Source organism: Macaca mulatta, chromosome 12, assembly GCF_049350105.2.
Source record: "Macaca mulatta isolate MMU2019108-1 chromosome 12, T2T-MMU8v2.0, whole genome shotgun sequence".
In the NCBI taxonomy this organism is placed as follows: Eukaryota; Metazoa; Chordata; class Mammalia; order Primates; family Cercopithecidae; genus Macaca; species Macaca mulatta.
The window spans coordinates 76,741,377-76,753,498 of record NC_133417.1 but is presented as its reverse complement, the minus strand read 5'-3'; the positions used below and the strand labels follow the sequence as shown (position 1 = coordinate 76,753,498).

General features: G+C 42.0%; 1 protein-coding gene and 1 pseudogene across 6 annotated transcripts in view; one reads left to right on the top strand and one right to left on the bottom strand.

Moving 5' to 3' along the window:
• Positions 1-12,122, top strand: part of SLC25A12 (solute carrier family 25 member 12) — a 130,093-nt gene that overhangs the window by 71,236 nt on the left and 46,735 nt on the right. For all 5 annotated transcript variants that reach the window (NM_001261376.1, XM_077956124.1, XM_028830394.2 and 2 more), the window contains 3 exon segments: positions 77-223; positions 2,469-2,607; positions 3,246-3,339. In NM_001261376.1, coding sequence (NP_001248305.1) covers positions 77-223; positions 2,469-2,607; positions 3,246-3,339 — 380 coding nt within the window.
• Positions 8,849-10,196, bottom strand: LOC100428715 (heterogeneous nuclear ribonucleoprotein A1 pseudogene; annotated as a pseudogene). Its single transcript, XR_091507.4, has one exon. The product of XR_091507.4 is annotated as a heterogeneous nuclear ribonucleoprotein A1 pseudogene (transcript).

Here is a 12,122-nt window from a genome sequence, read left to right as displayed (position 1 = left end):
GTCCTTCCTTCCTTTCCAGACCATGTACTTGGAATGTTTTAACCAGCTTAATGCCCTGTTTCTAATTTCCTCACAGGAGCTACAGTTGGAACACGCAAGACAAGCCTTTGCACTGAAAGACAAAAGCAAAAGTGGCATGATTTCTGGTCTGGATTTCAGTGACATCATGGTTACCATTAGATCTCACATGCTTACTCCTTTTGTGGAGGAGAACTTAGTTTCAGTAAGTAAAAAGCAAGTTCTTTAACTTTCTATTTCCTCAAAGCTTTTGATCCATTGAGTCCTGGATTGCCTCCAGGGACTCATATGACTCTCAACTATTCAGATTTCATGCTTGGTTGTTAGAAAGTAAACAAGTGTGTGTGTGCGTGTGTATGTGTGTATGTGTGTATGTGTGTGTGTGTGTGTAAGGGAGGTAGAGGTGACGGTGAGTTATCTTTTCCCAGATCATAGCTTTTTTCAGAGCCACCATCTTGCTCTCATGTATTTCCAAATTGTTTATTTCCATTTACAGAGTCCAGTTCAAGGGAAACAAGAGTTTATAGACAAGGGTGAGCAATTACTTTTTCCAGTGGGCAGTAACTCTCCCAGACACTACTGCCTTCATCTTGGCCTCTTTCCACACCACCAGGCTCCCAAGGTCTTGCTACAAAGATGGCTCCTTCCTTTGTTGCCTTCAGGGTGGTGCTATCTGCCAGAGGGATCGTCACTGGCTTCTGCACTGTCCTAATAACCATACCCATGGCAGAAGGTATGGAGGAAGTATGTGGCCATCAGCCTCTGTGGCTCACTACTCCTCTCTCTGCCCCTTCACCTGTGCATTCAGTCTGTATGCACCAGACATAGTTTTTTGTTCTGTCAAACTGCTAATCTCTATAAAGTAATCATCTGGACCAATAGCAAACTCATGTCATCCACTTCCTCACATAGAGTGTTGAAACTTTCCTCGCTTACCCGTTTTCTTGTCCATGCATTGTACTTACGTGTAAGTTTTTGATTACTGCTTGTTTTGAATGGAGGGAAGCCAATGAGTGCCTTTGTTGTTTCAGCTGAAGATCATTATCCCTGATTTAGACTGGGTAGAAAGATCAACTTCTGTTCTTTTTCTTCAGTGAATCTGAACATGGAGCATGTCACTTTCTCCTACACGTTTCACCTCCTTGACACCGTCCCCCACTCCCCTGCCCTCACCTCATACCCCAACCAAAAAAATGAAAGAAGGAAGGAAAGAAAGGGATAAAGGGAGAGAGAAAGAGAGAAAGGAGGGAAGGAGGGAAGGGGGGGAGGGAAGGAGGGAGAAGGAAGAGAACCCTAGAGGGAGGGACTCAGTACCTTAGTGGGAAGGGACTCATTTAGTCTCTTCCAACTAGGTTAGATAGACCTACTATAATAGCCTCAGTTTACCAAAAGCCAATTCTAATCCTCAGAGGAATGTATGAAATAATTTGAGTCCAACTTTTGGGTTGCTGATATCCAAATTCAGGCTAACACAAATATAAACTGTATTTAGATTAAGGCATGTGTGTGGGGGTGGTGGGGTGGGATATATTTGCTCATCATTACCTACACTATTTGTATTAGACCTTTATGATTAAAGTTGTCACATTGGTATTTACATAAGCATTTCTTTGCATTTTTAAAGGAGAATGTTTTCAATCATATGGGTTCCTCTGACTTGTGACTTGGGAATGAAGCTTTTGCAAACTATGCTAGATATTCTCTTCTGAGTTTATGTCCAAGTGGTAGGCAGAGAACAAATTACCTCTTCATCCTGCAGAGGTAATGAAGACTACGTTGCCCCCCCATCTCATGCATGAGAGAGCCTCTTTTGCAGTATTCCATTGAAGACATAACTCAACAGTGAATAAATTCTCTCCAGATTTTCTACATTTTTTGGAGTTTTTGATAATTGTACCCTTCATGATCCAAATTTAGAGCTTAGCACAGACTGTTAAGTATTTTAATTATAACAATGGCCTTAACAATTAGGAAAAGTTGATATAATAAAATTGTCTTAAAATTTAAAGTCATCAGTTGGGTTTTGTGTATGTGTATGAAGGAAGAAAACAAGGTTAAAAAGTGTTCCATAGATTGTGCAGTGATGTTTTGTTTATCCAGGACTAGCAAGAGTTTCACAGTTGAGGGTCTTGAAGATCCTGTTTAAATAACTATTGTTTTGATCTGTGATAATTATATTTGTTGTTTTTGACCTTATAGGTAGATGAACCATGAAGTCCAACTTCCAGATGTTGCTTTCTTCCTTCAGACCTAAATTACATAGGCTTCCCTGAGGGCATGCAATGCACTGTTTCAGTGTGATACTTTCCTTGTATTTATGGACTGGTTGTTAGCATCATTTTAATAATGAAGACTCCTTTGAATCCTCTTTGAGAAAAGTACAGTGTCCATAAACGTTTGTCTTTTTGTTTTTGTTTGTTTTTTAAACTTTTTGTGTTGTCATTTTCTAGGCAGCTGGAGGAAGTATCTCACACCAGGTTAGCTTCTCCTACTTCAATGCATTTAACTCCTTACTGAATAACATGGAGCTTGTTCGTAAGATATATAGCACTCTAGCTGGCACAAGGAAAGATGTTGAAGTCACAAAGGGTAAGATTTTAAAATATATATAAATAAGAATCTCAGCATTTTCACTTTTCTTCATTGAGGCATGATGTTGATCTAAGCTTACCACTTTAAAGCCAGATCTAAAAAGTATGTTACCATGTATATGTATGCTTTACTTGGGCTCCAAAAATCCAGGTGGATTTAATGTGATACTGAGGTCAGGAATGGAAAAGTGGCTTTGACAGTTTTGAAAAGAAGCTTGGCCCAGTCTGTCAAACAGGTCAGTGGCACTGTGGCAGCAGATTGTTTGTACTAGGAAGGAGTTGCCACAGAAGGATGGGCAAGCCTATTCCTTTTGGTCAGTGGTATTAGGATGTTTTGAATGACTGGAGAACACTTACATTTTTTGCATTATAACTCTGGAGACCAAAGTGAATAAGCAAGATAAGAGGAGATTCTAAAGAGATTGTTTTATTCTTGAAGTTAATTTATCTTTTACTAGCCTTCAGAAATGCGTATTCTTGTATAGTTGAACTTAAATATTTAAATTCAATTTTAGATTTTAAAAATGATACTAAAATGCCTGTAGCTTTCAGGTTGTATTATAGTTGGTGAAGGTAGAACTTTGTTTTATATTAAGAATCATTCAAGACTTTAACATTTTTCTTCCTCTGTTCCAGAGGAATTTGCCCAGAGTGCCATACGCTATGGACAAGTCACACCACTAGAAATTGATATTCTATATCAGCTTGCAGACTTATATAACGCTTCAGGGTAAGTATTTCAATAATTCTTCACGATACTTATTATAGAGTAGTTGTAAAATGTGAAGCTGTGGTGTCCTTTTAGTTCATTCTAACATGAGTTTATTCCATGTATTTGAATAGTTTATATTCAGAATATAAATTCCAAGAAAGACAAGCAGATGTAACAAAGGAGAAGAAAGAAACACAGGAAGACAGATAGAGGTAGAAGAAGATGGAGGGAGGGAAAAGGAGAGAGAGAACAAGGGAGAGAGGAAAGGAAGGGAAGGAAAGGGGAGGGAAAAGGAGGCAGGAGTGAGGTGAGATAAGGGAGTAAGGGGTTGAGGTGCATGAGAGAGGGAAATGGGAGAAGAAAGAAATCTGACAGAGAAGAGAAGGGAAGTGAGAAGAAGAAAGGGAGGGAAAAAGATTAATTTAATCTGGGCTCTCTGAAGGTGTTACTAATTTCAAGAGATTTGTGGAAATTTGCCCAAATTTTTAACTTTATAAAATAGACTAAGATACATGGAAGAATCTTGTAATCTTTTTGGTTCACCGTAAATGATCCTTCACTAAACAGTATGTGCCATTTTGCATTAGAGAGTATCATTTTCTTTCTTTTTCTCTCTTTTTTTTTTTTTTTTTTTGAGATGGAGTCTCTCTCTGTCACCTAGGCTGAAGTGCAGTGGCACAATCTCGGCTCACTGCAGCCTCTGCTTCCCGGGTTCAAGCGATTCTCCTGCCTCAGCCTCCTGGGTAGCTGGGATTACAGGTGCATGCCACCACACCCAGCTAATTTTTGTATTTTTAGTAGAGATAGCGTTTCACCATGTTGGTCAGGCTGGTCTCGAACTCCTGACCTCCTGATTCTCCCACCTCAGCCTCCCAGAGTGCTGAGATTACAGGCATGAGCCACTGCGCCTGGCCGAGAGTATCGTTTTCTTGAGATATGCCTGTGACATTGTCATCAGAGTTACCATCATAGACAAGCTCAGATGTTTTATGCCTTTACTTTATAAACATAAAAGAACAAAGCACATGCAAATCCAAAAGAAAAACCCTTGTCTATGGGCATCCAGAAGGATCTGTGGGAAATGGGACTTATGGCTGTTTTTGTTTTGTTTTGTTTTTGAGACGGAGTCTCGCTCTATTGCCGAGGCCGGAGTGCAGTGGTGTGATCTTGGCTCACCACAACCTCTGCCTCCCGGAATCAAGCTATTCTCCTGCCTCAGCCTGCCGAGTAGCTGGAACTACAGGCGTGTGCCACCATGCCCAGCTAATGTTTGTATTTTTAGTAGAGATAGGGTTTTACCATCCTGGCCAGGCTGGTTTTGAACTCCTGACCTCATGATCCCGCCTCTTTGGCCTCCCAAACTGCTGGGATTATAGGCGTGAGCCACGGAGCCCAGCCAGCAACTTACAGTCTATTAAGAGACACGATTTTTAAAAGTCACCTCTAGTAGTTCTTTCAGTATGATAATATCTAAAAAATGAGCGTTAACCCTACAACTGAGTACTAATAGAAGCTGGGTCTTCATAGGTGATTTGTTGCTTTCAGGCTTTCTAATGAGTTGTGGGACTGGAGATGATACTAAGTATCAGCCAGTCTTTGGTGATTGACATGTAATACCAGGCCACATCTCATTCATATATATATGAATATATATATATATATATATATATATTTTTTTTTTTTTTTTTTTGAGATGGAGTTTCACTCTTGTTGCCCAGGCTGGAGTGCAATGGCATAGTCTCAGCTCACTGCAACCTCCGCCTTCTGGGTTCAAGCAATTCTTCTGCCTCAGCCTCCTGAGTAGCTGGGATTACAGGCACCCGCTACCACACCCAGCTAACTTTTGTATTTTTAGTAGAGAGGGGGTTTCACAATGTTGGCCAGACTGGTCTCAAACTCCTGACCTCAGATGATCTACCCGCCTCAGTCTTCCAAAGTGTTGGGATTACAGGCGTGAGCCACTACGCCCAGCCTGTAATTCATATTTTTAAACAAAGGTTTTGATCTTCCTTCATGATGACACATTTCAAAAAGTAGCTCTCAAAACTGGATGTAAAGTGACCTTATAGCTAGTTCATGGAATTTAAGGTTTTGGGAAACAGTAGTGCATTCACATTGTTACCAGTAGGGAGTCTTGACTATGAGTTGTTCATGTTCTTGGCATGTTGAACAAGGTAATGGACAAAACCCACAAAGCAACAGAAGACAAAAGCATAGATTTATTGAAATGAAAGTACACTCCACAGAGTGGGAGTGAGCTGGAGCAAGCAGCTCAAGAGCCCTGGTTGCAAATCTTCTGGGGTTTAAGTACCCTTTAGAGGTTTCCTGTTGGTTACACCCTATGTAAATGAAGACTTGGCCCGTGACCAATCAGAGGCTGAAGTAAAGTTACCTGTGGAAATGAAGACTTGGCCCATGACCAATTGGAGGCTGAACTGAAGTCTCAGCCTGCAACCAATCAGAGGCTGAAGTGAAGTTACAACCTATACAAATAGAGGCTTGGCTTGTCTGACTGAAGTGAAGGCTCCTTGTGTCCAGACCCTTCCTGTGTTTCTTTCTTCTCCTCTGTTGTATCTGCTTGTCTTTTTTTCTTGGAATTTATATCCTAAACTATTCAAATAAACTGTTCTTCTGCCTCATCTCCCCCTGAGAGACGTGATCCTCATAAATCTTTATGGGAGGCAGAAGGACCAATTGTCTTTCTTCTGTAACTACTTCATGCTGATTGGGGCACAGTTCCTACCTATTGGGGACCATGGAACTCTAGCACTGCTCTGTCTAGTGGAGATAGGGTTACTTCTTGATGGCCGGGGTGGGCGTCATCATCTGGAACTGGCTGGAAGCCCTGCTGCATGATCATTTGAAGCTTAATCATCTCTAGGTGAGAAGAAATAATCTGGTAAAAAGATTTAACAAACATGGTCCAAAAAGTCAATGCAAGTATAATTATTAACAATGGGCTGGCTAAGGGAAGGAGCCATGAAGCCCAGCTTAGTGCCCTTGACCAGGAGCCCTATGATGTGGACAGCTGTTGTTATATTTTAGAAGTCCTGTCAGCTAATTTTCGAGTGGCATCCCTAATTAATCCTGATTGGTTGATATAAAAACAACATTCTTGTAGGAAAAGACATAAGCCACCTTTTTGAGCAGTTGGAGATCCAGTCCCCTTCTATTTTGTAAAGTGACTGCTGCCAAGGAATCTATTTGATTTTGTAAGGTGACGATACTTTGGGCAATGTCTTCCAAGCTGTCTGAAAGATCCTTGGATGAGCATTGGTAATAGGATAGGGAAGTTGGAAACCCGCTAACTCCCATTGCTATTCCTGCAGTTATTCCTAGCCCTACCAAAAGGGGTATGAATTGGATGGCTCATTTGTGCTTGGCAGTTGCAGTTAAAGGTATAATGAGAGACTGGTTATTGGGAGCTATGTTGATTTTGAGGGGGTAAATATACAAGGGTACAGGTTCCAGTCCAGTTGGCTGATAAACATAAGTACAACTAGTTCCACACAGGAAAAAGGATCTTTGTTTTTGAGACAAAAATTGTTGTCTATGGTGAACATATGGGTTAGCTTGTTGTTTTCACTTTCTCAAGTGATTAAGGTCCCTGCTAAGGTAGCCCCGGTTAAAGGCTGGAAAGGACCTTGGGAAGTATCCTGAATTGCCCCAGCAGAAATTTTCCAGTGGAGGTAGTTACACTTAGTGTCCACCAGCAATGACTTAGAGGTATTTTCGTACTGGGGAATGAAAAGACAACTAGATGTCTCAGGATTAGTATAGTTTTTCCCAAGGGAAAGTGTGAACACAGCTACTGGGCCTATCTTGGCAGTACTTAGACTGTGTATCCTTTAAAGTGCCCTGAACTAGGAATGGTTTCCGTGAAACCATACAGGTTTACCAAATGATGCAGTCTGGGTAACTGCATAGCTTACATGATCATGTGAAGGGTTAATCTCTACGGTGTAGATTTGAAGCCAATTAGAGCTCCTTTATATGAACATCACACACACAGGAGAAGATCTAGCTGTTGTAAGTTTTTCTTTCCCTTTAGTTTTTTTTCTTTTCTTTTTTTCTTTTTTTCTTTTTTTAAAGACAGAGTCTTGCTCTGTCGCCCAGGCTAGAGTACAGTGGCACGATCTCAGCCCACTGCAACCTCCGCCTCCCGGGTTCAAGTGATTCTTGTGCCTCAGCCTCCCAAGTAGCTGGGACTACAGGTGTGTACCACTATGCCTGCCTAATTTTTGTATTTTTAGTAGAGACGGGGTTTCACCATGTTGGCCAGGGTGGTCTCAAACTTTTGACCTCAGATGATCTGCCCACCTTGGCCTCCCAAAGTGCTGGGATTACAGGTGTGAGCTACTGGGCCCAGCCTCTTTCCCACTTTATGAATCCTATCACAACTTCCACAGACCGTCTATGACATACTTAGACTTTCTGACTTGTCCTGTCTTTCCCTCTTTCCTAAATAATTAGGCATTCTACTTTAGGACAAGAATTTGCCATACAAGATTCTTTCTCATATAAAATTTCTTTTCTTCATAACCTTCCTTACCATAAATACATCTTCATAGCTATAACTTTCTTTATATCTCTCTTTCCTACTAATGCTGAAGCCCCCAAAAGTCAAAAAGGTCAGGTAATGTGATGAAAAACTGAGCAGAGCTTTAGATTTTGAGAGGGACCTGTCTGCCCACGTTTCTTGGGATTCCATGAGGAAAACAGGGGTTTCTCCTAAAATGAGGTCTATGGCACCTTCTGTTTTTCCCAAGGAGTCCCAGGCTGTCAGAAATTACCTTAGGTCCTTTTATGGGCATCAAGAGTGGCAAGAAGATAGACTGGGGAAATAGTCCAGTCAACTGAGAAGAGAAGCAAAACTTCATTGTAAAGATGGATAAACTGAGGCACGGTGCAGTTTAAAAATTCACATTCACATAGAGCTAGGCTCCGCAGCTTACTGCTCAGTCACTGATACACTTGTACGGTAGCTCATGGTGTACTTCACCAACAGTTTTCCTGCCCCCTCAGAGCTTACAACCTGGGTTTCATTTCCTGCTCTACAGCTATATAATTTAACAATTTTCCTCTCAATGTGTTGGATTCTAATCCTGTATATCTCAAATTTTATTAATATTACTGAATTTTTTTTTCATTCAAGAGAATTGAATTGTTTATTGATTACACATGATAATGGATGATACACAAGCTTCATTCCCATCTATAATTTTATCTGGTACCATTATTCAATTTAGATATATTGCATAGGATGTGCCAACAATCACTTTTATAACCAATAATTCCATGATTTTGCTTGGGTAATCCCTTTTAATGGTGAACTTCAGGTTACAACAGTAACTATCAGTTCAATTACACCAAGGTTTCCGAAGACAATGGTTTCTCCACCCAAGCAGGTTGTATATACATTCCAAATAGAACCTGGCATCACCCTGAAGGAATTCTAACTTCACACTGTTGGGGAAATTTACCAAGATGGCTTCAGAGTAGACTAACTTTACACAGCACATTAAAAAAAAGACATTTATTCAGCATCACGATCAGACTATTGCATTTAGCAATCAACAGCATGAGTGCAAAAAAAAAAAAAAATCTACATTAAAACCCTTTGTTGGAATGCTTTACACTTTCCTCAGAACAGAAACTAAAATAACCTGTTATACAATTAGTCACAAATACAGTCCTCAAGTTTTTTGCCCATACACATGAGTATTTGTCTAAAACATGTCTTCTTTGTAGCAGCTAGGCCCTGCCACCACTGTGCTTGGCTGAGTTCACAAATCTGTTGTAACCTGTAGCTTCCCTGTCACTTCTCTGGCTCTCCTCTCCTGCTAAGCTTTGTTTCCTAATTAAAATCTTCTGCCACTGCCATAGCTACTGCTGCTGCTGGAACTGCCATAGCCACCTTGGTTTCGTGGTTTTGCAAAGTATTGGCCTCCACTGCCATAGGGGCCAGAGCTTCTGCCTCCAAACTTTCCTTCCTTCATAGGTCCAAAATTTGAAGACTGATTGTCGTAATTGCCAAAATCATTTTAGCTTCCACCACCTCCAAAACTGCTTCCATCATTACCAAATCCACTATAGTCATCCCCACTGCCACCATATCCACCACCACCACGGCTGCCACCAAAGCCACCACGACCACTGAAGTTTCCTGCACGACTGAAGTTATTCCCACTGAAACCACCTCCATGACCACCACCAAAGTTTCCAGAACCACTTTGACCTCTTTGGCTGGATGAAGCACTAGCCATCTCTTGCTTTGACAGGGCTTTCCTAACTTCACAGTTGTGGCCATTCACAGTATGGTATTTCTGAATGACAGTCTTATCCACGGAGTCATGGTCGTCAAAAGTTACAAAGGCAAAGCCCCTTTTCTTGCTACTGCCTCAGTCAGTCATGATTTCAATCACTTCAATTTTCCCATACTGTTCAAAATAACTTAGATGGTGTTCTTCAGTGTCTTCTTTAATGCCACCAACAAATATCTTTTTCAGTTAAGTGGGCACCTGGTCTTTGGAATCTTCTCTTGAGACAACTCTCTTTGGTTCCAAAACTCCTCCATCCACCTTATGTGGTCTTGCATTCGTGGCTGCATCTACCTCCTCCACAGTGGCATATGTGACAAACCCAAAGCCCCTGGAACGCTTGGTGTTTGGATCTCTCATTACCACACAGTCCGTGAGCGTTCCCCATTCTCAAAATGGCTCCTCAGGCTCTCATCGGTTGTTTCAAAGCTCAACCCTCCAATGAAGAGCTTCCTCAGCTGTTTGGGCTCTTTAGGAGACTCTGACTTAGACATGACAGCAGGGAGAAAAGAGACTTTAACGATGCTTCTTCGGCAGCGTCCACGGGCAGAAAGGAGCAAGCTGACGAACGTATCAATATTACTGAATCTTAAAGGGAGCCATGATGTCTTTAATCCTCAGAAACATTAACCTGGCCAGATGTGGCCGCTCACACCTGTAATCCCAGCACTTTAGGAGGCCAAGGTGGGCGGATCACAAGGTCAGGAGTTCGAGACCGGTGTGGCCAACATAGTGAAACCCCGTCTCTACTGAAAATACAAAAAATTAGCCTGGTGTGGTGTGCGCATGTAATCCCAGTTACTCTGGAGGCTGAGGCAGGAGAATCACTTGAACCCGGGAGGTGGAGGTTGCAGTGAGCTGAGATTGCGCCATTGCACTCCAACCCGAGCAACAGTGTGAGACTCCATCTCAAGATAAATCAATCAATGAGTCAACCAACCTGTAAACAAAGGAATACATGAGGTTAAACAGTATTCAAATTTCCATATGCTTTAAAACATTGAGAGAGTATATTGAGAAACACACCTAAGAAACTGCAGTCAATCTACTGTTAAAAAAATTTAGAGAATATCTGTTCAAAATAAGCTATCTAGTGGTATTTATACATATTCTTACATATATCACCTGTGTTTTACATGCTTGTAACATTAAACATAATTGAAAACTGTCAAGATTATAGAGCTTATACATTTCTGTGGGCTTGAAAATGATGCAATATAGATTATTTGTTTCTATAAAGTAGTCAGTAAAAAGTACAAACTTCTTTTTTTTTTTTTGAGACGGAGTCTCGCTCTGTGCCTCAGGCTGGAGTGCAGTGGCGCGATCTCGGCTCACTGCAAGCTCCGCCTCCTGGGTTCACGCCATTCTCCTGCCTCAGCCTCCTGAGTAGCTGGGACTATAGGTGCCCGCCACCGCACCCGGCTAATTTTTTGTGTTTAGTAGAGACGGGATTTCACCGTGGTCTCGATCTCCTGACCTTGTGATCCGCCCGCCTCGGCCTCCCAAAGTGCTGGGATTACAGGCGTGAGCCACCGCGCCCGGCCAAAAGTACAAACTTCTAAATGGAGTAATCACTAACAAGAGAGTTCACACTGAAGGTAGTAATACTAGGAACAAAAGAGGGCTCAACACTGCCTTCAGGAAAGGAAGGGTCCAGATTGGTATATTTTCTAAAGGCTTCCTCCAGCCTGCCATAAAACACGGCTAGATTTTCCTCCTTGCCTTGTGCAACCTCCCTTACTTTATCATAATTTACTGCCTTAGTTACTCCCTTTTTCTTTCCTCCAAGGAGAGCCTTAAGAAATTTGGCCCAGTTGTTCATTCCCATGGGGGTGTTATGGTCCCAGTTAGGATCAGTAGCGGGGACTGTGTCTGGGTTTGGGCGATAACCCTGAGGGTTTTGGGCAAGTAAATTGTCTGCTTCTTGGCAAGTGACCTCAAAGATTCATTCCTTTTCCAAGAGGGTGCAACAAGTTGCTAGAATGAATTGAACGTCTCTCTATGAGAGATGAAAGGCTAAGGTCAAAGCTTGGAACCTATCTGCAAGTTTTCTGGGGTTCTCTGAATAGCTTCCTAGCTTTTTCTTTACATTGTTGTATGTCATTTATGGAGAAGGGGACCGAAACTCAGACCAGCCCCTCGGCTCCTGCTACTTCCCTAAGGGATAGCAGGGCTATAGAGGTAGTTGAATAGGGTGTTCCCCTCTGAATGTGAGGGGGACTTAGCAGGGCCCTTGGCTTTAGCTCTTGGGTTTGGGCCTCAGAAACACTTGGCAAGGGGTTATATGGGGGTGGTTGCCATTGCCCCAAGAGACAGGTGGCCCTTGCATAAAGGAGGTCATCCACAATATCCAGTTCTGCCTTAGAACCTTCCTTTTGGGGGCAGGTTCTGGGAGTTTTGCTGATGGTTGGGTTTTGACCTAGGGCCATAAAGGCCTACACATGTAGGATTTCTGACCATTTACACTGCCTTTTGCAAAAT